The 23660-nt window shown below is 43.2% G+C and overlaps 1 protein-coding gene across 5 annotated transcripts in view; it reads right to left on the bottom strand.

The window, feature by feature from the left end:
• Dhx57 (DExH-box helicase 57) overlaps window positions 1-23640 on the bottom strand; it is a 48889-nt gene extending 25249 nt beyond the window's left edge. The window contains exons 1-10 of one of the 5 annotated variants that reach the window (XM_029471320.2): window positions 23209-23640; window positions 16701-16939; window positions 13729-13887; window positions 11555-11740; window positions 10465-11303; window positions 8648-8826; window positions 6001-6122; window positions 4397-4592; window positions 3067-3191; window positions 823-956 (exon numbers count right to left, since the gene is read on the bottom strand). In XM_029471320.2, the coding sequence (XP_029327180.1) occupies window positions 823-956; window positions 3067-3191; window positions 4397-4592; window positions 6001-6122; window positions 8648-8826; window positions 10465-11303; window positions 11555-11740; window positions 13729-13887; window positions 16701-16933 (2173 nt within the window). In that variant the 5' untranslated portion in view covers window positions 16934-16939; window positions 23209-23640. The other 4 variants (XM_021186581.2, XM_085833206.1, XM_085833207.1 and 1 more) reach the window with 4 other exon arrangements.
• Window positions 23641-23660: the final 20 nt, after the last annotated feature.

Genomic DNA, 23660 nt, shown 5'->3' with positions numbered 1-23660 from the left:
GTGTGTGTGTGTGTGCGTGTGTGCGTGTGTGTGGAGGTGGAGGTGTTCTGTTGGTTTGTTCTTTGACTCAGGGTCTCTCTACATAGCTCTGGTTGTACTAGAACTCACTATGGAGACCAGGCTGGCCTTGAACTCACAGAAAGCCCACTGCCTCTGCCTCCTGAGTGCTGGTGGTGCTTAAAAATGTTCTTTAAAAGGTTTTGATGACAGAAATTGGTAGGCATAAGTTCTAATGATCGTTTCCCCATCACGCTGCTCCTTTCTCCCACTCTGCCTACACAGTGACTAAACGGTCAGCCCTGATTCTGGATCCAGCACCTGCTTCCTTCTCCCCCTCTGCTGTCACCAGGAATGCTCCCGTGGTAATCAGTCAACTGTAGAAAGACAGGCTAAGCTTAGAGGAGCACTTATTCCACAGGGCTGTGGAAGCCTCAGAAGAAAACAGGCTTTCCAACTGCATTCCCCAAGTGTCTTTCCTTCAGAGCGACTCAGTGTCTGGGTATGTAGTACAATCCATAAGTGAACGCGTTGACATATTTTCCCTCTTTATGACAGATTACTCTTAGAAACATATATTCTGATGTTAAACATAACAGAATGTTAGAAATGCTAAGAAATGAGACTTTAAGGTCACATACAAACTTAACATCTGGCCAGGGGATACATTACCTCGTCATCAGCTGCTTTACATTGGGTTGTTGTGCTGTGAGTTAACGACTTCTCTAGGACATGCAGAAATACCTCCTGCTCTGAATGAACTCTGAGGTAGTGAGCCTTCCTTAGGTCACAGCGTGGAACGAGATGACAGTGTGCTCTGCTCACCTGGGATGGTGATGACTGGGCAGTAGCTGAAATACTTGGAGAACAGCCCAGCGTCCAGAGTTGCACTCATGAGAATGACCTGGAGGGTCGCTCTCTGCATCACAATGTCCTTCAAAACTAGCAGTAAGAAGTCACTGGAGACAAGAAAAAGATAGTTAAGGGTCAGACACATGCCACATAGGAAAACTAGTGACTTTTGAGTGTTTGGAGCATTTAAGACTTAGGGAAAAAGTGTAAAACTTAGATGTGCCACAGTCCTGGTTGAGAACAGTTCAGAATCTAAAAATACAAAACACCAGGTATCTTCAGCAAATTCAGTGCAATACCAATCAAAATGTAAGAGGATTATCACTGAAGTCGATCACTCTGATTCTTCATAGGTATACAAAAGGCACAGACAAAGATTTTCATTATAGCACTGCTTATAAGAACTAAGTGTAACAATATCCAGTTTATGGAATGGCATGCACCTGCTGAAAGGATAAGCTAGAAGTCTAGATAATGATACAACACTCCTGGGCCTAGTGTTAGTGAAAACAAACTACAACGCCCTCCATAAATTGTGGAGTGATGGTCTCAACAGACCAGTATACCAAGCAACATTCTTTACTAGCCCTCATCTTCCCACAATCCATCATCAACACAGGTGACTACTACTTAAATTCAAATGTCATCCGAGTATGCCACTCTCCTCAGAATCCTTCAGTGACTTCTCCTTAGAGTGCTTACTGACATGGCTCACTTCCTTCTGCGCTCTCCCAACCAGGCAGGTTTCAGGACTCCACTCTCGTTGTCCTTGAGGAGCGCAGCTTAGGGTCTCCGCACGTCAGTAACATGCCAGCATGAGTTTCTGCCAGCCACTTCCATGGATGTCCCTTTACTTCTTTCCTGACTACTTAAAACATGTTCAGCAAGGCCTTCTTTGGCTAACCTTGGCTAACCTATTTAAGATTTCGCATGCACCCCACTTCTTGCCAGGCACTTCTTATCTTTTCTTCTTAGAACTAAATACTTTGTATTTTACTTATTCACTTTATTATTGGGCTCCCATAACAATTAGAATGTAAACTCTCAAGGACAAGGATTTGTGATGTTTGTTGTTGTTTTGCTCACTACTCCAATGCTCAGGACATATCAAAAATTCAATGAATACTTATTAATTTACAAAATAAACTCTTATTTCCATAAGAAAAAACTACCTGAAAATAAAAGATTTCTAACAAGTAGTCTTTTTGCTCATACATTTTCTGTTTGGCTTTTCGTTTTTTCCTTTTTCTTTTTTCTTTTTGGTTTTGTGAGACAGGGTTTCTCTGTGTAGCCCTGGCTGTCCCAGAACTCACTCTGTAGACCAGGCTGGCTTCGAACTCAGAAATCCACCTGCCTCTGCCTCCCAAGTGCTGGGATTAAAGGTGCACACCACCATTCCTGGCTTCTGTTTGGCTTTTCAAGACAGTGTTTCTGTATAGCCTTGGCTATTCCGAAACTTGCTCTATAGAGCAGGCTAGCCTTAAACTCCATCTGTCCTGCTTCTGAGTGCTGGGATGAAAGGCATGTGCTACCATGCCTGGCTCTAACAATGTTTTTTAATGATTTCTAATTCATTAAAATAAACTCTAGATGCCTTATTATGGTTTATAAGGACTCTGAAGACTTGGCTCCCGTTCTTCCCCCGCTGCTGTCTTCTCTTCCATTAACTACTGCCTGCCACACCGTAGGCTTTCCTCGGTTCACAGTGTCATCCAAGCTGTCTCTGTTCCCGACTCTTAGATGGGATTCCCTTGCGTGTTTCATTTATTAATTAAAGCCATTTCTTCAGCAATGTGGTCTCTGACTAAGTGTCACCTTCCACAGCTCCTCATTTCTTTCTGCTCTCAGACTGTGAAGACAAGGGACCTACTCATACCTGTGTCCCCAGAAACTACTATCAGACAGGGCACTTGATGTCAGCGCTCTAAGTTCATGAGTGAATGCTTACAGAATCATCAAAACAACAAAAGCAGCGCACATGGACCTCCACAGGAGCATGGCATGATGCCCAGGAAGCGCTCCTGGTGATGGGCATGCCCTCTCCAACCACTGTGCTTCCAACCTTCGAGATCAAGAACGCCACTTCTTTCCTCTAATTTAGCCTTCCTTACGACTTATCAATATTAAGTCTGAAACTCCACTGGAAGCAAGCAACAGTTTTCAGCCACACCTTCACCTCACAGGCATGAGTGCCCACCGGGAACACCTTCCTTTTACCTTTCTTCTGTCCTCTCATGAACTTCATCAACAATGATGTGGGTGACTCCCTGCAAAGTCGCATCTCCCTCTAGCCTTCTCAGCAGCACTCCTGTGGTGCAGTATAACAGTCTGGTGGCTGAGGACTTACACAGAAGAGAACATTGTCACGCATTAACGAGATTTTGGAAAAGTAACTACTGGCAAGCAAAACTGAACAGACAACATTAATTCCACTTAACAGCAATTCCACTTAATACAAGATCGCATGTGGCTTCTAACTAAGGTCAGCCATACACTCTTCTGCTTCACATTAAAACTATGGAAGAGGCCGGCCGTGGTGGTGCACACCTTTAATCCCAGCACTTGGGAGGCAGAGGCAGGCGGATTTCTGAGTTCGAGGCCAGCCTGGTCTTTGAGTGAGTTCCAGGACAGATAGGGCTACGCAGAGAAACCCTGTCTCGAAAAAAACAAAAACAAAAACAAAACAAAAAAACAACTATGAAAGACTCTCTCTCTCTCTCTCTCTCTCTCTCTCTCTCTCTCTCTCTCTCTCTCTCACACACACACATACATACACACACCCAAGTACTATTATAAAACCTTGGTTTTTTTGTTTTTGTTTTTGTTTTTTTTTTTTTTTTTGAGACAGGGTAGATATAGTCTTGGGTGTTCTAGAGCTCGCCATATAGAACAGGCTGGCCGAGAACACAGACAGAGCCTTCTACTTCTGCCTCTCAAGTGCTGGGAGTTAAGGTGCATACTACCAGGGCTGGCTATAAAATATTTCTTTAAAGTGGGTGTTTAAATCAAGTCTATATTCGCTTCAAGTTTAATAGCAAGATCAATTCTACTAATTAAGAATAAAATGCCAGGGCTGAGAGGTGGCTCAGCAGTTAGGAGCACTTCTTCTTTTAAAGGACCCAGGTTTGATTCCCAGCACTCACGTGGTAGCTTACAGCCATCCACAGCATCCATAACTTTAGTTCCAAGACATCCTATGCCCTCTTTTGGCCTTTGTAAACAGCAGGCATGCGCCTGATGCAATAGACATACATGCAAGCAAAACAAGAATGTGTGTGTGTAATGTATATATGTATATAACATATACATATATAATAAAATACAACTAAAAAGGATTTTGAACAAGCCTATATAAAGCATATTTGGTACAACCAGGTAAGAGTTCTTATGTCAGGATGCTCCTCGAGGGATTTCAACCCCACGGAAAGTGGTTATTAATAAACTGCAGGCACATATCCCCAACTGCTTGTCAATCTCCTGATCCCCCAGGCTCTCTCTATGGAAACAGTTAATTCACGTTACCCGGAAGCAAGCAAAGCTTACACACCTTGACACTTTCCAGCCGAATCTGGTATCCTACGGTCAGACCCACCCGTTCTGCTCTTTCTTTAGCAACCCGTTCGGCAACAGAGATTGCAGAGATCCGTCGGGGTTGGGTGCAGATGATGTTTGCCACCCTCTCGGGTGGCCCGTTCAGAGAATTATCCAGGATAAACTGTGGAATCTGTGTGGTTTTCCCACATCTGTATGTCAAAACAAAGGAGTCCTAAAATGAAGTTTTCAAGGGCTAGTTAACAAAGCAATCACAGGCAACGAGGAATCCACTGCTAACTAGAGTCCTGCTGCTTAGCCTAACACCTTTTTTTTTTTAAATGATTATATATAAGTAGCTGTCTTCAGACACACCAGAAGTGGGCTTCAGATCTCATTAAGGATGGTTGCAAGCTACCATGTGGTTGCTGGGATTTGAACTCAGGACCTTCGGAAGAGTAGTCAGTGCTCTTACCCACTGAGCCATATCTCCAGCCCAGCCTAACACTTTTACCTATGGAGTACCCAGGCCTCATAAATCCTAGGAACAGGGCAAGCTAATGATAGTCTGATGTCATTTATAAGATGAGGGTTATGAAAAAGACACAATTAAGATCTAATAGTGTCTCTGGGATATGAACTCTACAGAAGGACCCCAAAGAAAAAGTGCTAGCTTATGATTTAAGTATTCTAGGGGCCTTGCAGAGATGACTCAGTGGTAGGAATGTTTGCACTGAAACACAAAGACCTGAGTTCAAACCCTCAGTACTCAGGTAGACAGCTGGACATGAGTGTGCAAGCCTCTGTAACCCCAGTGTGGGGTAAGGAAGGGAGAGAAGGGGCAATGGCGATGGGGCTTGCTGGCCCCTAGCTTCGTGCCAGGCTCAGTTAGAGCTTGTCAGGGCATTGAGGCAGAGAGTGACAGAGCAGGATGTCTGACACTCTCCTATGTCCTCTCTACACAAGGCCTTACACACCTGAATGTACAAGCCCCAACATAAAATGTATTTTATATTCTTCTCTTTGATGTGGAATGATTTGTCTATAAATGGACTGAAATAAAAAAAAAACTATGAGAAACTAGAAGACATAAAATTACTATCTGAGTTGAGTCTCAGTGCAAAACTAACAATGCTTGGTGTGATCCTGAGTTAAAGAACTAAATGGAGCCTGAGAGTGCCCTGGATAAGCATGCTTGCTTTCACAGAGAGTATGCAACAGGGGAAAAATGTTATTTAAGGTGTTGGTAAGAGGAAAAAAACCCAAGCTTTAAAAAGAGAAGGGTAAACACAGAAGATACGCAGCTTTCCAGCTGTCGGAACAGAATTCTCCTGTGACTTAGCAATGGGCCGCATGAACACCTATAGCTAGACCTTCTGCAAGAAAGGAGCCTCATGGCAGAGGCATACATCCACAGGATGAATTTCTGAGCTCCATTTTAGGTTTCTGTAATTTGGCCCTGAAAGTACATAATTCAACCACCTTCAGGGAATACCACTTAATATTTGACCGAGAAATCAAAATGTGCAAATAACGTCAGCTACATCTCTTTTTTTAAAGCAGATCTGGTTAAGGTAGCCACTGCTCCTGCCTTACACGTACACGTAAGCCGCTTCTTACCCAGTCATACCACTTATGACAACCACTTGGTGCTTGCTCAGCAGTTTCAGAATGGTTTCTCTCTCTTCCCAAGCAGGTAGTAGCTGTCTTTCTTGCAGAATTGCGTGGAACTGTCTGGAAGCCTAATAAAAAAATCAAGGGGAAGGCAGCATTTGAATTATTTTTAGTTATCTTTCACAAAACTCACCTTCAAAGCCCACGGTGGGATACACTGTGCCTGCTTTTTTTTTTTCTTTTTTTTTTTGGATTTTCGAGACAGGGTTTCTCTGTGCAGCCCTGGCTGTCCTGGAACTCACTCTGTAGACCAGGCTGGCCTCGAACTCAGAAATCTGCCTGCCTCTGCCTCTGCCTCCCAAGTGCTGGGATTAAAGGCGTGCGCCACCACCGCCTGACACCTGCTCTTTATCAGTTTGCTCTCCTAGTTCAGAACTACCAGGCCTGACTCCAGGGGACATTAGCTAGAAGGCTGGTTGCCTGACCCCAGGGGACATTAGCTAGAAGGCTGGTTGCCTGACCCCAGGGGACATTAGCTAGAAGGCTGGCTGCAGAAGCCAGAGGCAGCAGAGCAATCTGTACAGTTGTACAAAGCTAATTACACTGAGAGGTATGAACCGCCATTGCTGAGCACTGATCTGACCCTTGCCAATAGCAACATTTACATCAACACTGTAGTAAATATTTATGTGTCCATAGGAACGATACATACATACATTGTCCAATACAGTAATTCTGGCCACATGAAGCTACTGAGCCCTTGAAGAACAGAATGCTCTTCTGAGGCACTGAATTTATTTTAATGAGTAAATTTGACTGTAAATGGCCAAAGCTTTTAGGAGCTACTGTAGTAGACAGCATAGCTCTATATGATATCAGTTCTTCCCTAGATCAATAATAAGAGCAATTGCCAAAGCTTTCTTTTTTGGCCACTCGCCATAAGTATGTAAATCAGTTTCACAACTAATGATCAATACTCTGAACATTGCATTGTACGCTAATACTACGGGGAAGATGGATTGTGGGTCGTTAGTAGGAACAGGTTTGGAGTTCAATAGGATGGAAAAACCTATAATGCTCTAGAACATATGTAACATATATAACATCGGCTGAGGCAGGAGGAACAGAAGTTCCAAGTCTGTGTCCCATGGTCAGTTCTGGCCAGGTGGACTAGAGATGCTGTCTTTAAAATAATGTGTTTCGCATATATAAAAATAGCTAAAGGATTTTTTAATGCTCTGAAAGAACTGTTAAATGTCTAAGGTGACAGATAAGACAAGCAGTAATCATACCATGTCCATGTATTGAAATGTCATACTTACAAGTATATAGATGTCAACTAAAAATAAAATTTTAGAGTTGAAGAGACGGCTCAGTGGTTAGAAGCCTGTGCTGCTCTTTCAGAGGACCAGAGTTCATTTCCCAGCACCCACGTCAGGTAGCTCACAACCATCAGTTAAGTTTAGTTCCAGAGGATGCAATGCCCTCTTCTGATCTATGAAGGCACCTGCACACGCGCAGTGTGCATAAACTCACACAAATTTGCGCAAATGAATAAATAATAATACTCTTTAAAAATAAAATAAAAAATTTTAAGTGAAATATAAGCTTTGTGGTGGCAGCACATACCTTTAATCCTAGCACGTGCGAGGCAGAAGCAGGAAGATCTCTGTAAGTTTGAGGCCAGCCTGCTCTACAGAGTCAGTTCCAGGACATCTGGGGCTACACAGAGGAACCCTGTCTCATAAATAAATAAATAAATAAATAAATAGTAAAATAAAAATTAAATAAAAATAATAGGCTATACTTTGGAACAATATAGAATTATACTAATGTCATTACAAATAACATCAATCTAGATAGGTCATGACAAACTAAACAAATAATTTTCTGTCTCAATAATTCTATTTATGGTATGATTACATACATTTTTGATGATCTATGGGCACATCGTATATACATGATGACATAATATATAAAAATATAAACATCACAGAAGGGTCCTTAGACATTACATAATCTAATCCACAAACTCATCCAATAATTAACCTTTGCATAACATCCAACTAGGCCCTCAAAATTTATTTATGGTTTCTTTTAAAACAAATCTTCATGTCAATGTAAAAACAGCATGGACTTTTGAGGCAGCTGGCTTACATTTCTGTTACCACTTACTATCTGTGTCACCTCAGGCACATTGTAAGCCTTTGAGATGGCATTTGAGTTTTCCCCTTCTCTTAGATATGGATTTTCTAAGGTAAATAATACCATTACTATTCCCTTCAAATATTAAATTAGCTAGTACTGCATCAGATATTCCTAGAACACTTGGTTTACACATGCATTTGATATTTGCTAGCTGAGTGTCCCCAAAGCCCTTAGCACATGCATGTAAACTTGTTGCGGCGTGTAGAAAAGTCTAAGTACTCAGGAAGGGAGTGGCAGCCCATACCTGTGTCTAGCTAGCAAGATCTTGTCTCAAAATGACAAAAAAAGAAAACAAAACACCAAAAACAAAAAAGAAAAGAGAAGAAAAGGAAGTAAATTTGGAAGGAATGAGAGAAGGACTTTTAACAGTTCAGAGCAAACCAAAAGCTAGGAGGAAGAGTAGGCTCCAGACCTGAGGGAGGTGGTGCTGGCCCTTAAACAGTACCTGTTTCATCTGAAACTGCCTGCAGATCTTACTGTTCTCAGCAAATAAGGACTTTGCTGGCCTGTCGTATCTTTTGTAACTCCTTTTCTTCAGGTTCACATAGCTTTCATTCTCCACGATAATTGATGCAGGTCCTTCATCTTCATCTGCATCCTCCTCCAGTTCTGACAATCTTTCCCCTTGAACAGAGTGAAAGGAAAAAGTTTCAGTTTGCCCTTTCTTTAGGAAAGGGCTAACATCACTAACAAAGTAACAGCATCTGAGGCTTGACTGAAACAATTTCAGTTATTTCCATACTACTCTGAAACAGGAATTTAGGATGCTAACTTGAGCTTTCCCCAAGAAAGGGTTTCTTCCCGTACCTTTGGAACTTGCTCTATAGACCAGGCTAGTCTTGGACTCATAGATTCCCCCTGCCTGTCTTCCAAGTACTGGGATTAAAGGTGTATATCAGAAGGAAAGTTTCAATTCAAGGGATTAACATAGAATGTCTCACCTACTTGCAAGTGTCCCCCAAATTCAATGGTATAAAATGAACCAAATGTTTATGAAATGATGTACTGACAACAAAATGTGGCATATCCATGTAATGAAATATCCCTCAACAACAAAAAGGAATATATACTATGACATGTGAGAAAAAGCTTTGAGAGTATTGTGCTAAGTGAAAGAATCCAGCTTCCAAACGCTTCATACCCTAGGATTCCATTTCTATGAAATGTATAAAATAGGCAAAGTTGTGATAATAGTTGTTAGGCCAACGAACGGCAGGGGCTGAGCATGACAGGGTTATTTCAGGAAGATCAGTAGTGCTCATGACTGTACAACTCTAAAACATTAAAAAAAAAAAACCCTATTGAATGATATCCTTTAAGTAGGTGAATTTAAGGTATATAAATGATCTCAGGAATGTTACTGAAAAGTCAGACATGGGCTGTAGCTTAGTATATCTGTGTTTGCCCAGCATAAGAAAAACCACAAAAGCCAATGAAACAAAACAAAATGAGACATTTCCCCAGGAACACATGTGAACACCACATACTCGAAGCTGCTGCTCAGGAGTGAGTCGGGCTGGGAAGTCCACCTACTACTTATGCAGTATCCTCCAGCCCCAGTGCTCTCTGACATTTACCAGGAAACTCTGGTTCCCCCCTGGCAGTGCTGGGGTTTAAACCTAGAACCTCATGGACACAGGCAGACTCTTTGCTGCTGAGCTATATCTCTAGCTCTTAGCCAGGGAACTCTTATGAAAGATGGGAAATTCATCATTTCCTGAAACACAGACATAAATGAAAGTAAATTCTTTGAGGAATGCTGAAGAGGAGTTTGTGGTATGAGAATCTGCAGGGCGAAACTGGACAGAGGCAGCGGCCTATATATATTTGTATTTAAGGATTTATAAAGACAGCATTAATTTGGTCAAATTTTACCAGCCTAGAATACTAAAAAACAGCAGGAAATGGATATCATACGTAAGAAGTAAACATATGAAACCAAGTTAAATGAAATCGATTTTCTGAGAAAGTGTCTTAAGGCCTCTTTGACCTCAGTCTCCACAGTCAGGAATAAGGCAGACCCTTATCCGTCTGGCTGGCCACTCACTTACACATTAGCCCAGACTCTCTATCTAGGGAGCTCAGCCACAGTGCTCCAGCTGCGAGTCATAGTTACAGGCAGGCACAAGGACCAGCCAGGGAATTCTGTCTGTTCAGGACCACTGGGAAAGAATCCTCATCCAGCCTCAAAGTGTTTTACTCTTAAACTCATTACTCTGAATGCTGACCCCATCCTGTACCTAAGAGCAATACTGTACGTACCTTCTAGCATTTGATTAGAAAGGAAAGTGTTACTTGGGACCACTGGTTTGCGGTAGGCAGGTTTACTTATTCTGGTCTCGGAAGGTACTGGAGGGACGTTCACAGGAGGAACGCTATACTTATGTTGAGTGTGTGTTAGTAACTTGACAATCTCTGACTCTTCCTCTAAAAGGGTGATCAGAGAATAGACAACAGGTTCTGAAGTTTTTGCAAATTCCAAGGCCTTGCCATAAAGGAACTCAGAAATATGTAAACGACAAGCCAGAGGTAGGTTCTCATTGGTGGAATAAAATGCCACCAGGGGAGCTTGGTAGGGGTATTTGTGGTCTTTAGAAAAGCGAATCTGAAGCTCATACATAAAAGTTGTTTCGTCATCAGCATCAAGGTGAGGGTCATTTACGTGTCTTTCTGCTCTCCCAATCATTTGATGTGGGGGCACTTCATGTTTGAATTTGCATTTTGATCCAAATTTACAATTTCCTTTGAGGTAAAATTTACAGGTTTCAGGCGAAGTGTCCCGTACATTTTTGCTACTTTCCTTTTGCTTAGACTTGCAGAATTTGTTTGTCAAATACTCCAGTTCCAATCCAATAGTCCAGACTCTGTTCTGAATTCTTTCTATGAATTTTTCTCCGCAGATGGACTTGAGAGCAAGCGTCTCTTCCTGTCTCTGCTCCACACACTCATTCAAGCTCACATAAACAGCTGCCTCAGAGAGCGCCATCCTCTCTCCAAACGTCTCTGAGAAACACTGGTGGAGAAGATGCTCTAGTGCCGCCCCTAAGTCTCCATCACAGATCCTCAGGGCCAGCTGACAGTGCTCAGTGTGGAAGCCATACCTGCCGAGGGCAAAACGTGACAAAGATGCTGTGTAAAAGTCTTCACATCACTGACGTGAGAGTCACTTAAATACAAATATGGAGTTATGACTGTGGACAGCTACATTCTGTATTTGGAAAAAGCATCCCTGATAATACTAATCCCTCCCTCCATTTTAAAAGATCGAGTTGTCAGCATATTGGGCCCTACTGGCACTGTCATGATAGGGCATCCACAGAGAAAAGACTTCTGTAAGCGGTAAAGTGATCACCTGGAAAGTTTCTGCACTGCCAATGGTGAGACTGCACATTCTGGCACAGGAGGCTCCACTTCTTCTGGGCCTATATATTCCCAAGGACTGCAGTCAGGAAGAAAGATAGGCTCTTGTCCAGCTGGCCAGCCCTGCTCCTCGCCACACTGGGGCTCGCTGTCTTCCTCCTCCCCAGAGGTGCCTCTTCTAGGGAAGGGGACATTTTAAAATATTGGATGTTAATGTCTACTTATTTCAGAGAAAACTTAAGCAAGGGTGTAAGCATTTAATCAAAGAGCCAACCATCTGGGACCCTGCCCTTCAGTTGCTGGTTTCATCTTCTAGTGAACCGTTAGTTTCTGTCTTGGGAAATGACATTTCTTTAGGGACCTACATGCCATTCAGGTCCTAGGTCAAGTCATTTATAGAAACAAACTCTTTTTAGCATCTCAATAGCCCTGCTCTACATGACTGAAATCCCTATTTTTCAAATGATCAGTTGAGCCTCAGCGAGGATTAGTGACTAAGGTTACACCGAAAGCAGCAAGAAGGTTCTTATCCTGGCCTAAGTCCAGAGCCTGCCTCCTTATCCACAGAAGCCATCTCTTCCTCTTAGTCAGAGATACCACCCCTGTCCCTTTCCCCTCTTCTAAGTCTGAGACAAACGATTTGTAGAGGACAGAAGAATATTTGCTATCCCTGACTGGCCACTCACTAATTTCATCAAAGGATTCATTTATTTATTGCCAAAGGTGGAACTTAGGCCAACTACTCATGATTTCTAGCAAACATAAAAATGAATGAACCTCTTCAACTGACAGTGTAACAGAGGAGTTAAGACACAGTGCAGAGGGCTGGAGAGACGGCTCAGTGGTTAAGAGCACTGACTGCTCTTCCAGAGGTCCTGAGTTCAATTCCCAGCAACCACATGGTGGCTCACAACAATTTGTACTGGGATCCAATGCCCTCTACTGGTGCGTCTGAAGACAGCAACAGTGTACTCACATACATTAAATAAATAAATAAATAAATGTTGAGGGGGAAAAAAAAAGAAAAAAAAAAGAAAGAAAGAAAGAAAGAAAGCCTGGCAGTGGTGGCGCACGCCTTTAATCCCAGCACTTGGGAGGCAGAGGCAGGGTGGATTTCTGAGTTTGAGGCCAGCCTGGTCTATAGAGTGAGTTCCAGGACAGCCAGGACTATACAAAGAAATCCTGTCTCAAAAAACCAAAAAAGAAAAAACAAAAACAAAAAACCCCCCCAAAACAAAACAAAACAAACCCCCACCGTGCAGAGGTAGAGGGGAGACAATTAAGAAACGATTGCACTTGGGCAGTTAGGTAAAATATTAAAGCTTGATTTTGAAGCTGAAGAGATGGCTCAGTGGTTAAAAGCACTGGCTGCTTTTTCAGAGGACCTGGGTTCAATTCCCAGCACCCAAATGGCAGCTGATGGCTGTCTATAACTCCAGTTCCAAAGAGGCTTACAACTTCTGGGCAGACACACCACAGGCAAAAACCCCATATACATTCACAAAAAAACAAAAACAAAAACAAAAACCAAACATTTATCTTGCTAGGGGTTTGGGGTGGGTAGGAAAGCTGAGGCAGGAGGACTGCAGTGAGTCTGAGGCCAGGCAGGGCTGCATGAGCAAGAACTTGCCTCCACACCGGGTCCTAGAACAGGCTTCTATTTGTTAGTATACATTTTTAGTTGGAATATTTTCAGTAAAGCACTAACATCCTATATTAGGCCTAGAGACAAAGCAAGATGAGCCAATCCGTGTTACTGCTCAGGACGGTGCAAGGACACTCACTCTAAAGCTGTGGCTGGGTAACTGCTCTTCTATCTCTCTTGCCTCACTTTCAGCTAACTGTGTAGCCACAACAGGCTCCACACCAGCAGTTCTCAACCTGTGGGTCACGGCCCTCACAGGGGTCGCATAGTGGATATCCTGCACATCAGATATTTACATTATAAGTCCCAACAGTAGCAAAGTAATAGTTATGAAGTAGCCACGAAAATAATGTTATGGTTGGGGGGGGGTCACCACAACATGAGGAGCTGTATTAGAGGGTGGCAGCGTTAGGGAGGCTGAGGACCACTGCTTCACGGAGACAGTACCCAGTGCTGAAGGGCCATTTGCATTGCCAACGTGTTCTCCTCGGTATAAAATGTACTCAAACAAGATACTTTACTCGGATCCCGCGTCCGCACCCTGTTCCTGCAGATCCCTCAGAAGGGCTTTCACCTTCTCCTGATTCTCTGATGTCATGTGCAGCGTCTGAAGGGGCACTTTGGCTTTGGGCTTCCACTTAGGCCGTGTCTCTCCTTTGCTTTTGTTACTGTCGCAGGGCCTGAATTCAAAGTCACATGCTCATGAACAAAACTTTGATCCTCTTATCAGCTCCCAAATACTCACAGCACACACCGACAGCAGATGACATCACACAGAGAGAGTGCTTTCTACAGTATTTACTGGCTTCCCTAGCTACCAGTTGGCATTATCCTCAAACTCCTCTCATTTTAAGGGTTCCCAGCCTACTCTCTGACAAAGACTGTTTGTTTGTTTGTTTGTTTTTTGAGACTGGGTTTCTTTGTGTAGCCCTGGTGGACCTTAAACTCAGAGATCCACCTGCCTCTGCCTCCCGAGTGCTGGTATTAAAGGCGTGTGCCTCCACCACACAGCAGCAGTGACATTTTTGAAGGGCCACTATCTTATAGAAATTCTCACAACCTGAATTCGTCTTATCATTTCTCTGGAATTTGAGGGATCTTATGTTCCTATCTCACAGACCATTTATTTTCATATCCCTGTATTTTACCTTCCCTTTTCTTTTCTTTCTTTCTTTCTTTTTTTTAAAGACAGGATCTCATGTAGCACAGGCTGGAGTCAACGAGTCCTGTGACCATGGATCTGCTCAGTGGATCCTCCTGCCTCCCTCCACCTCCCAAATGGTGGGATAGCAGGTGTGGTCCACCATGATATCCCATTCTTCATCTTAAAGCCCCACTCTATTTGGAGACTATCCCAACTCCTCACTCCCTCCAGTGATTCATTCCATCATTTACCTTCTTTTAACTCAACTTACCTGGCACAGGGCTGTAATGGCCCAATTTTCTGAGTATCAGAAAGGCATATGTTGAAGAGTGGCAACTGTGGCCAGAGTGACTGAAATGTCCTACATTTGCTTCAAACCACTCTGTGCTTTTCTTTGTTAGCCAAACTCCCTCTACTGCCCCAGGGCCATCTGCAGTGAAGTCTCTCTGCTCTAAACTAACACAGTGAATTGTTCTTGTCTCCTGGCTCCCTTGCATTTCCCAGGCCTTCTGAATGTATTCCTGACTCAGGGCTTCACACTCGCTCTATCCCTCTATCTTCAATGGTTTCCTCTCAGAGAGGCTCATGGCTGGCTCGCTCTCTTCTTGTCTTTGTTCAAATGAACTTTTTTAGTGGATTTCCATATGACAGAAACTCAAGTCTAGCATTTTTTACACACCTACCTCACACAGTACTATTTTTTATATTTCTTCATAGCACTCACTGCCTCTGTGGCACACTTACGAATCTTAGGGATCTTTTATGAAGGCAAGTACAGTGCTTACCCGTTGCTCAATTCTAGTAAAACACCACCCAGGACATGCAAGGGGCTCAATAGACAGCTAATGGGTACCTGAACAGGCAGTACTCTAAGACCTATAATGCATGTGCTCTGAAAAACAAAAGATCTGCATTTAACTCAGAAGTTAGGTCTTAACCTAGTGGGTGAGATACAAATCTACTTTGGAATGACTCTGAAAAAGCTGGGGTGGTGGCTCATGATTGTAATCCCAGTAGGAGCTTAGGGACTGAGGAACTGCTGTGAGTTCTAGGCCAGCCTGGGCTCAAGTGAGATCCTGTCTACCACCCCTCCAAAAAACTGCAATTCCTCTTTCATGTGACATTAACTGAGACATATTGTTCTGAATAGGATCCATAATGTCTCAAACTTTCTTTCTTTCCTTCCTTCCTTCCTTCCTCCCTCCCTCCCTCCCTTCCTTTCTTTTTCGAGAAGGAAAAACATGTAGGTTTTCTGGTGGGACACCTGGCAATCCTGCTCTTTTAGTGATCACGTATGAAGAATATGTATTTAAATCCTCCAGACTCATTACAGCAATTGATTTGGTAGCCAGTTTAATGACTTAGAGTCTCTGTCTCTTTTCCTTTTCAGTTGAATCCACTTAGGCTCAAAGCTCAGATGATCTATGATATCATCAAGCCCTGTACCCAATTATAGTCCTTCCTTACCAATATTCAGAACTGCTATTCCTGTGAATATATGTATGTCTAATGAAGTCTCTCTAGTTCTACGAATCCCATATACAACTTAGTACAGTTTAGGAGTTTGTATTTATCGGGACTTTTATACTTACACTGTATAAGATGTATTAGCTATATTTCCTTTGTTAGCATCCACTCGACTTACTAGCATTCTGTCTACTCATCAATTAGAAGCTGGAGCTGAGGGAGGATGATGACACCATCTGTTATTGGTCACCATGCAAGGCCATCAAGTGATGGACCACCCAGGTGGACAGATGAAACCCATCAACTAGAACCACACAAGCAGCTTGCATTTTGGGCTGTTTAACTTTAACATCAACCTATGGAGTTTACAGAAGATTTTAAACTTTGCTGCACTTTTATCCCTTCTAGTATTTACTTTCCTAGAAACATTTAACTCAATAGTAACATGACGTCTAGTTTCATTGTCACAAGGTAGCAAAAGTCAGAATTCAACCTAGTTAAAAAATGAAAATAAAAACCCTATTACTTACCACCATGCTTTTAAAAAGCTGTGAAGAGAGAGACTGCCAGAATTTCAGGTGAGAACACTAACCTGACTGGAACTACTTACCCACGCACTTCTTGGCCATTGGTTGTACCACATATTAGGGATTGAAACCGTTCCTGTATCTTAACATTCTAATGCTCTATCAAAGGGCTGGCCACACGGCCCACTGGGACAAGGTGCCTGCCACCAAGCCTGGTCATCTGAGTCTGATCCCTGCAACCCACCTGGGAGAAGAAATGCAACTCCTACATGTTGTCCTTTGACCTCCACATGCACCCCAGAGTACACACATATAAACACACACATAAATAACACGTAAGGGAATGCATAATGACCTGGACGGGCGCTTGGGCTCAGTGAAGACACAGAAGTCATCGCCATCATCCCAAATTCTATTTGAGGCCTTTCTACTGCCGCCGCCGCCACCTCCGCCGCCGCAGCTACCGCCGCCACCACCTCCACCCCCATGAGATTTATTCATGTGACCTTTGCCTCCTCTTCCACCTCTAGACGATCCCTTTCCATCCCCTTTGCCTGGCTTGCCTTTTCTTCTTACTGAAGAACTCATTTTCACCTGAAAGACAAAAAAATTAATATAGATAACATAAACCAAAAATATAGTAGCCATTTTTTGATCAAAGTTATGGATAAAGCCTACTTTAAAGAAATAAAAGAAAATACACATTTTAAATGGACTAGGTTAGAAGCAGAATGGCTAAATTGCTTCACATAATTATTATTATTATTATTATTATTTTTACAAATACATGTACCTTAGGACTAATATTCAGTAAGTTTCTCTGACACACATTTATTTTTTAATAGTTATTTATTTATTTTATGTATATGAGTGCTCTATTTACATGTATGGCTACATGACAGAAGAGGGCGTCAGATCCCATTACCGATGGTTGAGAGCCACCATGAGGGGGCTGGGAATTAAATTCAGGACCTCTGGAGGAGCAGCCAGTGCTCTTACCTGTCCAGCCCCAGATTTATTAGCCAAGAGTGTACTATAGAGACATATGGGGGAAGTTAAACACACACATGCCTTTAATGTCAAGAGGCAAAGCCAGGTGGCTCTGTGAGTTTGAGGCCAGCCTGGTCTACAGAGTGAGTTCTAGGACAGCCAGGGCTACACAGAGGAAGCCTGTTGTGGGAAACAAAACAGATGTAGAACAGTGGTTCTCAACTTCCAAAGCTGCCACACTTTCACTTGGCTCCTCAGGGTGTGGTGATCCCCCAACACAACGTTATTTTGTTAGTACTTCATAACTGTAAATTTGCCACTGCTATGAATCATAATGTAAATATCTGAGATGCACAATAATTGATATGTGATCCCTGTAGGGGTCCTGACCCACCACCGGTTGAGAACTGCTGCTCTAGAGAGATCATCAAATACACTAGGAAACAGTTAATGGTTAATTCACAAAGAAAGCATCACAGAGAAAACTAGGGACAGAGGAACAAACACAAGACGGTTTGTTGACAACAACTAGAACGTGATGATGTGCATAACTCCCACTACCTCAGTAACAGCAACAGACGTGAGTGGGATCCAGTCAATAGACTGTCAGGCTCACTTCTTAAAAGGGGATAACAGCCGGGCGTGGTGGCGCACGCCTTTAATCCCAGCACTTGGGAGGCAGAGGCAGGCGGATTTCTGAGTTCGAGGCCAGCCTGGTCTACAAAGTGAGTGCCAGGACAGCCAGGGCTACACAGAGAAACCCTGTCTCGAAAAACCAAAAAAAAAAAAAAAAAAAAAAAAAAGGGGATAACATATAAATTCAAAGATACAGCCAAAGAATGGAAAAGGTGCGGGAAGATTTGAGAATTTATGTCCCAGACAGATTATGTGCCAATCAGAAACTAAGGAAGGGCAGATTAGCAATATGAATAGTGGACAGAACAGACTACAACAAAAATGTTATTTTAGCTAGAAAAGGACACAACCGAACAATAAAAGGGCCAACTCAGGAGGATGCTGTACAGTTACAAGCAGATGTGTACCTAACAGTGAAACACCCAACTTCACAAAGCAACAACTCTAAGAAATGGGGCAATAGATAATCCAGTCACACACACTTTCCATAATGGCACAGCAAGCTCAGGGGCATTTAGGAGAGATGGCTTTCTTTTTTTTTTTTCCACAGACAGGGTTTCTTTGTGTAGTCCTCCTGGCTATCTTGGTTACTCTGTAGACCAGGCTGGCCTCAAATTCAAATTCAGAGAACTGTTTGCCTCTGCCACCTAGCTAGAAAGTCGTAAGTACCAGCACAGATTTCACAGACATAGCATCCCACAATAAAATAGCTATTCAATTACATAAGGAATGTTGGCTAGGATAAACCGCATGCTAACCTAGGATAAACCGCATGCTAACCTAGGATAAACCGCATGCTAACCTGTAAAACAAACCTCACTACTTGTAGTTGTTGCTGTTGGGTTTTGGAAACAGGGGTTTCACAGCCTTGCCTGTTCTTTAACTCGATTTGTAGACTAGGCTGTCCTTGAACTTACAGAGACCCTCATGTCTCTGCGTTTCGAGCAACCACGCCTGGCTACCTCAATACATTTTCAGAAGACAGAAATAACACAAAACATACTATGCTACTAAAATAAAATGAAATCAGAAATTAAAAGCAGGTACAAAATTGGTTAACTCACAAATACATGGAAATTTAAAACTAGATCTCTTAGTACTTTTTCTTCAAGATCCTTCATGGCTTTACATATGTACTGCGTGTTAATTTGTCTTCCTCTTCTACACCTCGAAAGCTCTTTGGAGGCAGCAACTGTGTCTATTTTGATTGCTACTATATCTCTAGCATATGTAGTATCTCGCAGAAAGCAGAATTAAACATTTTCTGGGGTCTAAGTGAAGATTAATGAATAACTTGTGTAAGAATGGGGATCCATGCATTGATTTATCTATTCTACACATATTTATTGCAAGCTTATGTGCCAGATCTTGAAGATTTGACAGCTAAGACAAAACTCATGCCTTGTGAAGAAGCTAACTCTAGCTAGAGGATATGGTAGATAGTAAGCGGGTGTATAGTCAGTTAGGACTGCTGTCACAGAATAGCTAAGTTTACTAAAGCTGTATTTGGCTGTACTTGGGCTCACAGTTCTGACGGCTGGGAAGTACACAGCACGTGGTATCTGAGCAGATGACAGTCAGGGTCTTTGCACTGCATCCTGGCAGGGCAGGGGCGAGGAGAAAGGAAGCTAAAGGAAGAGTTTAAACACAAGGGAATGCCTCGCTTTAAGTAACTATCTCGTGAGACTGGTCTCTCTCCCTTGACGTATTAATCTCTTTTAATTATCTAACTACCTTGAAAGAATCCAACTTCTAATACTGGTAATCAATTTCAACATGAGTTTTTTTTTGAGGGGACAAATAATATCCAAACTATAGCCACAAATCTATGGTTGCTCCCTAGAGGTAGAAGGTAAGTCCCTTTGCTAAAGGTTCCGTGCAGTGCAGACACAGGGCCCAGCGGGCCTGAGCTGGATCTGACCTGAAAGCCCTCTCCCTGAGCACTGGCTTTGATGGTACCAGAAAGCACCATGCAAGCTTCCCAGAAAAGGAAGTGAACAACAGCTTTACCCAGCTTTAATGTCTATGAAACAAAACAGCCAGCTTGGTGCAATGACCCTAAGGGGGGGAATAGTGGCATGCAGTCCTTGGTGGCACCAACAGCTCTCTGATTGGAACTGAAGCCTGATCAACAGAGGGGAAATCATCCCTGGGACTGAAAACCAGGCGAACTCCTCAGGGACGTCACAGACCTCAGAGCGGAACTTATAGCTGCTACTTTACTAAATCAATATAACTTCTAACTACACTGCAAATATTCATAGCCACAGGTTAAAAGTGTAGTTCTTGATAGAGTGCCTTGGCTGTAAAAGCAGAACGCATCTGAGGTTACGGTTAACCTTGCTCAAGCCATTATCAATGAGCCACAGAAAGGAAATGATTTGCTGAGACAGCCAGCCCCCCAAGATAGGCTGACTCCACTGAGCCAACAATACCAGGAAGGAGAGGCTCATACGCAGATCCCTGGGGCTACATTAACTCCCTCAGTCCCAAGCCTCTCTCTCAACTCCAGGTATTCCCTTTCCTCCAACAGGCACCCCTTTCTTGTGGAAGACTGTCTGTCTTTGAGGTTTGAAATGAACGGTTTCACCTGCTGAGGTCAGCCTCTGGTTCCTTTCTGCCGCCTGTCACTTTACTTTGAGCTCTGAAATCTATCAGTTCTCACCCCTCATCAAAGAAACCTCTCTGTACAACAGACCCGACCACTGCAGAAATTCACAACTGATCAAAACTCTGAGAACAGAAATTGTGTGGTGTCTGACTCACCCACAACACAACTGCTGAACCTTAGATCAGGGACATTACAAAGGGACTGTGAGAGTGAGAGGAACCGGAAGTTTACTGTGAGACTCCAAGAAATGTCAGAGGCTACCTGAGAAGGCTCATCAATATGGCTGCCTAGGTAAGATCTGAACAAGGACACCAATGGAATGCTAACACAGAAAGGGGAAAGCTCAGAGCCTCCAACCTAGATAGATGAGGAACTATATGCAGCTATAGAATGCTGAGAATGGGAGAAAGGGTTTTCCTCAGGGAAGAGCCACTCAACTGTTTATTCAAAACCAAGTGGTCAGCTCTAAGGTCATATAGGTTTATATCAAATAGCATTATACAGACTGAGCAGGCTATTTATGTATTTAGGAGTATATATATATACATATATATATGTATATATATATATACATATATGTGTGTATGTATATATATATATACACATATATATGTGTGTGTATATATATACATATATATGTGTATGTATATACGTGTGTGTATACATGTATATATACGTACACACATACATGTATGTATGTAACAATAATAAAAGGAGACCATGGATATAAGAGAAAGCAAGGGAGGTACAAAGGAGGGGTGGAAGGAGGAAAAGGATGCAGGGGAGATGAAATTATTATTTCAAAAAATATAAAAATTATTTAAGAGAACAAGGCTATTACAGAGTAGTTGGTGAATGCCTCCCCCGATAACCTATGAGTGGATATATGAATAAGTGGAGAAAGTGAGCCATGAAATACTTGTGAAGAGAACATTCAAGCAGCAGCAATGACAGGTGCGAAGGTTTCAATCTCGGAGCATCAATTAGTGCCCTGGGACAGGTGCTGGGATGAGGCCAGAGTGCACAGAAGGAAATCATAGTTTCAGTTGGGCAACTATTACAGTTGTTCAGGTTAGAGAAAAGAAATGCAGTGTCTTAAAAATGGTGGGGAGGAAGACATAAGGTGTTTACATTGAAACTCCATTGGCTGTGGCTATGAGGGGCAGGAGGAAGTGCCTGTGTCAGGGAGACTTTGGGATAGAATGCTAGCTCCTCAGAAGTTTTACTTTTGGTTTGTGTAAACAGAGCAGAACATTTATACTAAATAGGGTACTCTGGCTTTGGTGGAATGCCTTGTGTGTGTGTGTGTGTGTGTGTGTTTAAGTAAAGCGTTCAACAAATGTTTTGGTAACTGATTCTTCTTTGCTGTGGTACCTGGCTTCAGCATTAGCTGCAATGTGAGTGGTAGATAAAGGTGGTGGTTTGGGATTTGAATCCAAGACTCCTTAGTGTTTATATGAATGGCCGATTCCCTGGTGGGTGGCTCATTAGCTAGAATCAGGAAAGACAGTTTCCTAGGTGAGTGGGACCCCCCCTCCCCACAAGTGGCCAAACACCAGAGAGAAACCAAACAAAAACACAAATTATGTCCTCTTTCAATGTAAAATGTAAAACTTGCCAAGCAGTGGTGGCAGACAGTTTTGAGGCAGGTGGATCTGTGAGTTGGAAGCCAGCCTGGTCAACAGAGTGAGTTCCAAGCCAGCCAGGGCTACACAGAGAAACTGTCTTAGAAAACAAAAACAAACTAACAAACAACACCCCTCAATTATTTTAAATACTCTCTAACCCTAGATCCCCACTAGACAAGAACATCCTAAGCCCCAACTACGAGTTCTCCAAAGGACAGCAGTATATACATGCACTCACAAACCCATAATGACATGAAATGATTAAACATGTGACTGAAGGAATGGCACAAACGGAATTTTCAATAATTGCATTCTTCCCCCCCCCCCCACCTTTATGTCTTTCCAGACAGGGTTTCTCTGTGTAAATAGCACTGGCTGCCCTGGAACTCGCTTTGTAGACCAGGTTGGCTTCAAACTTAGAGATCCATCTGCCTCTGTTTCCAAAGGCGTGCAGTACCACGCCCAGCTGCATATCGGGTTTTTGTTTTTTTGTTTTTTAATGTAGGAAGAAAGGAAAACATCAAACATCTTACCACCCAAACCACCCAGCTGGGGTCAATTCATACACTGAGAAATGGTTGCGGAAAAAAAAAGGCAAGAAGATTCTGTACTGACTTAAAACAAGTTGCCTCACACCAACCCAGAAAAGGTTACAGTTTCAACTTGAGCTGTAATTTTCACGCAAAAATCTGAACCAAGATTTACCGATTATAGCGGCATCCGATATCACATTCCCCAGACCTTTTCTGTAGAATACAAATTAGGTTGTATAGTCCGCAGGGAGGAATCCCACTATCTATGTAGCCTGCGAAGATTTCATCTTTCTTTACCATAGACACTGGATCTAAGTTTAGCTCTAAAAGGATCCTTTGTTTCACACCCAAGTTTGGCTCCCACGTACAGCATCGTTAAGCAGAGGTGATGAAAACTGAACCCACACCGCTTGCCTCCCAGGCAAACCTCTGACCACTATACATCCCCCAGCTCCATTCAGATACCTAGTCATGCAAGGTTCCTTTCTTCAACATCCATCTTCTCCAACCCTCTCCCCAAACAGCCCCTCGGGTCGCCACAGAGCCACAGACAGGAAATGGGGCTGGCGCCCCTCCTTTTCAACCTTGCTCGGAGCCTCGGGTGTGGACGACCTCGACTGCAGATCCCGGGGTTCCCCAGGATTCTGCAGGTCCTGGTTCATTGGCCCTGGGCTGACAGGCAGGGCCATAGGGGCTGCATGGTCCTCGGATGTGATCACTAGAGAGGGGAGGCAGCAGGCGGGCCTGGCAACCCCGAACCCGCGCGGCCTCGCACAGGCCACGTCAGGCCGTACCTGGCTCGTAGCGTTGCAGGCTGCGGAGCTCAGGAGGCGGCACCCAGGGTCGGGGTCCCGGCTGGGTTCGGCTTCCCTCTTGGACCTCACCCGCAGCAGCTGCCCCGCCCAGGTGTCTTCTGA

Source organism: Mus caroli, unplaced genomic scaffold, assembly GCF_978045245.1.
Source record: "Mus caroli unplaced genomic scaffold, Mus_caroli_1 scaffold_18, whole genome shotgun sequence".
Lineage (NCBI taxonomy): Eukaryota > Metazoa > Chordata > Mammalia > Rodentia > Muridae > Mus > Mus caroli.
Note: the sequence above shows the minus strand (reverse complement) of the source record. Positions and strands in the feature narration are given on the sequence as shown.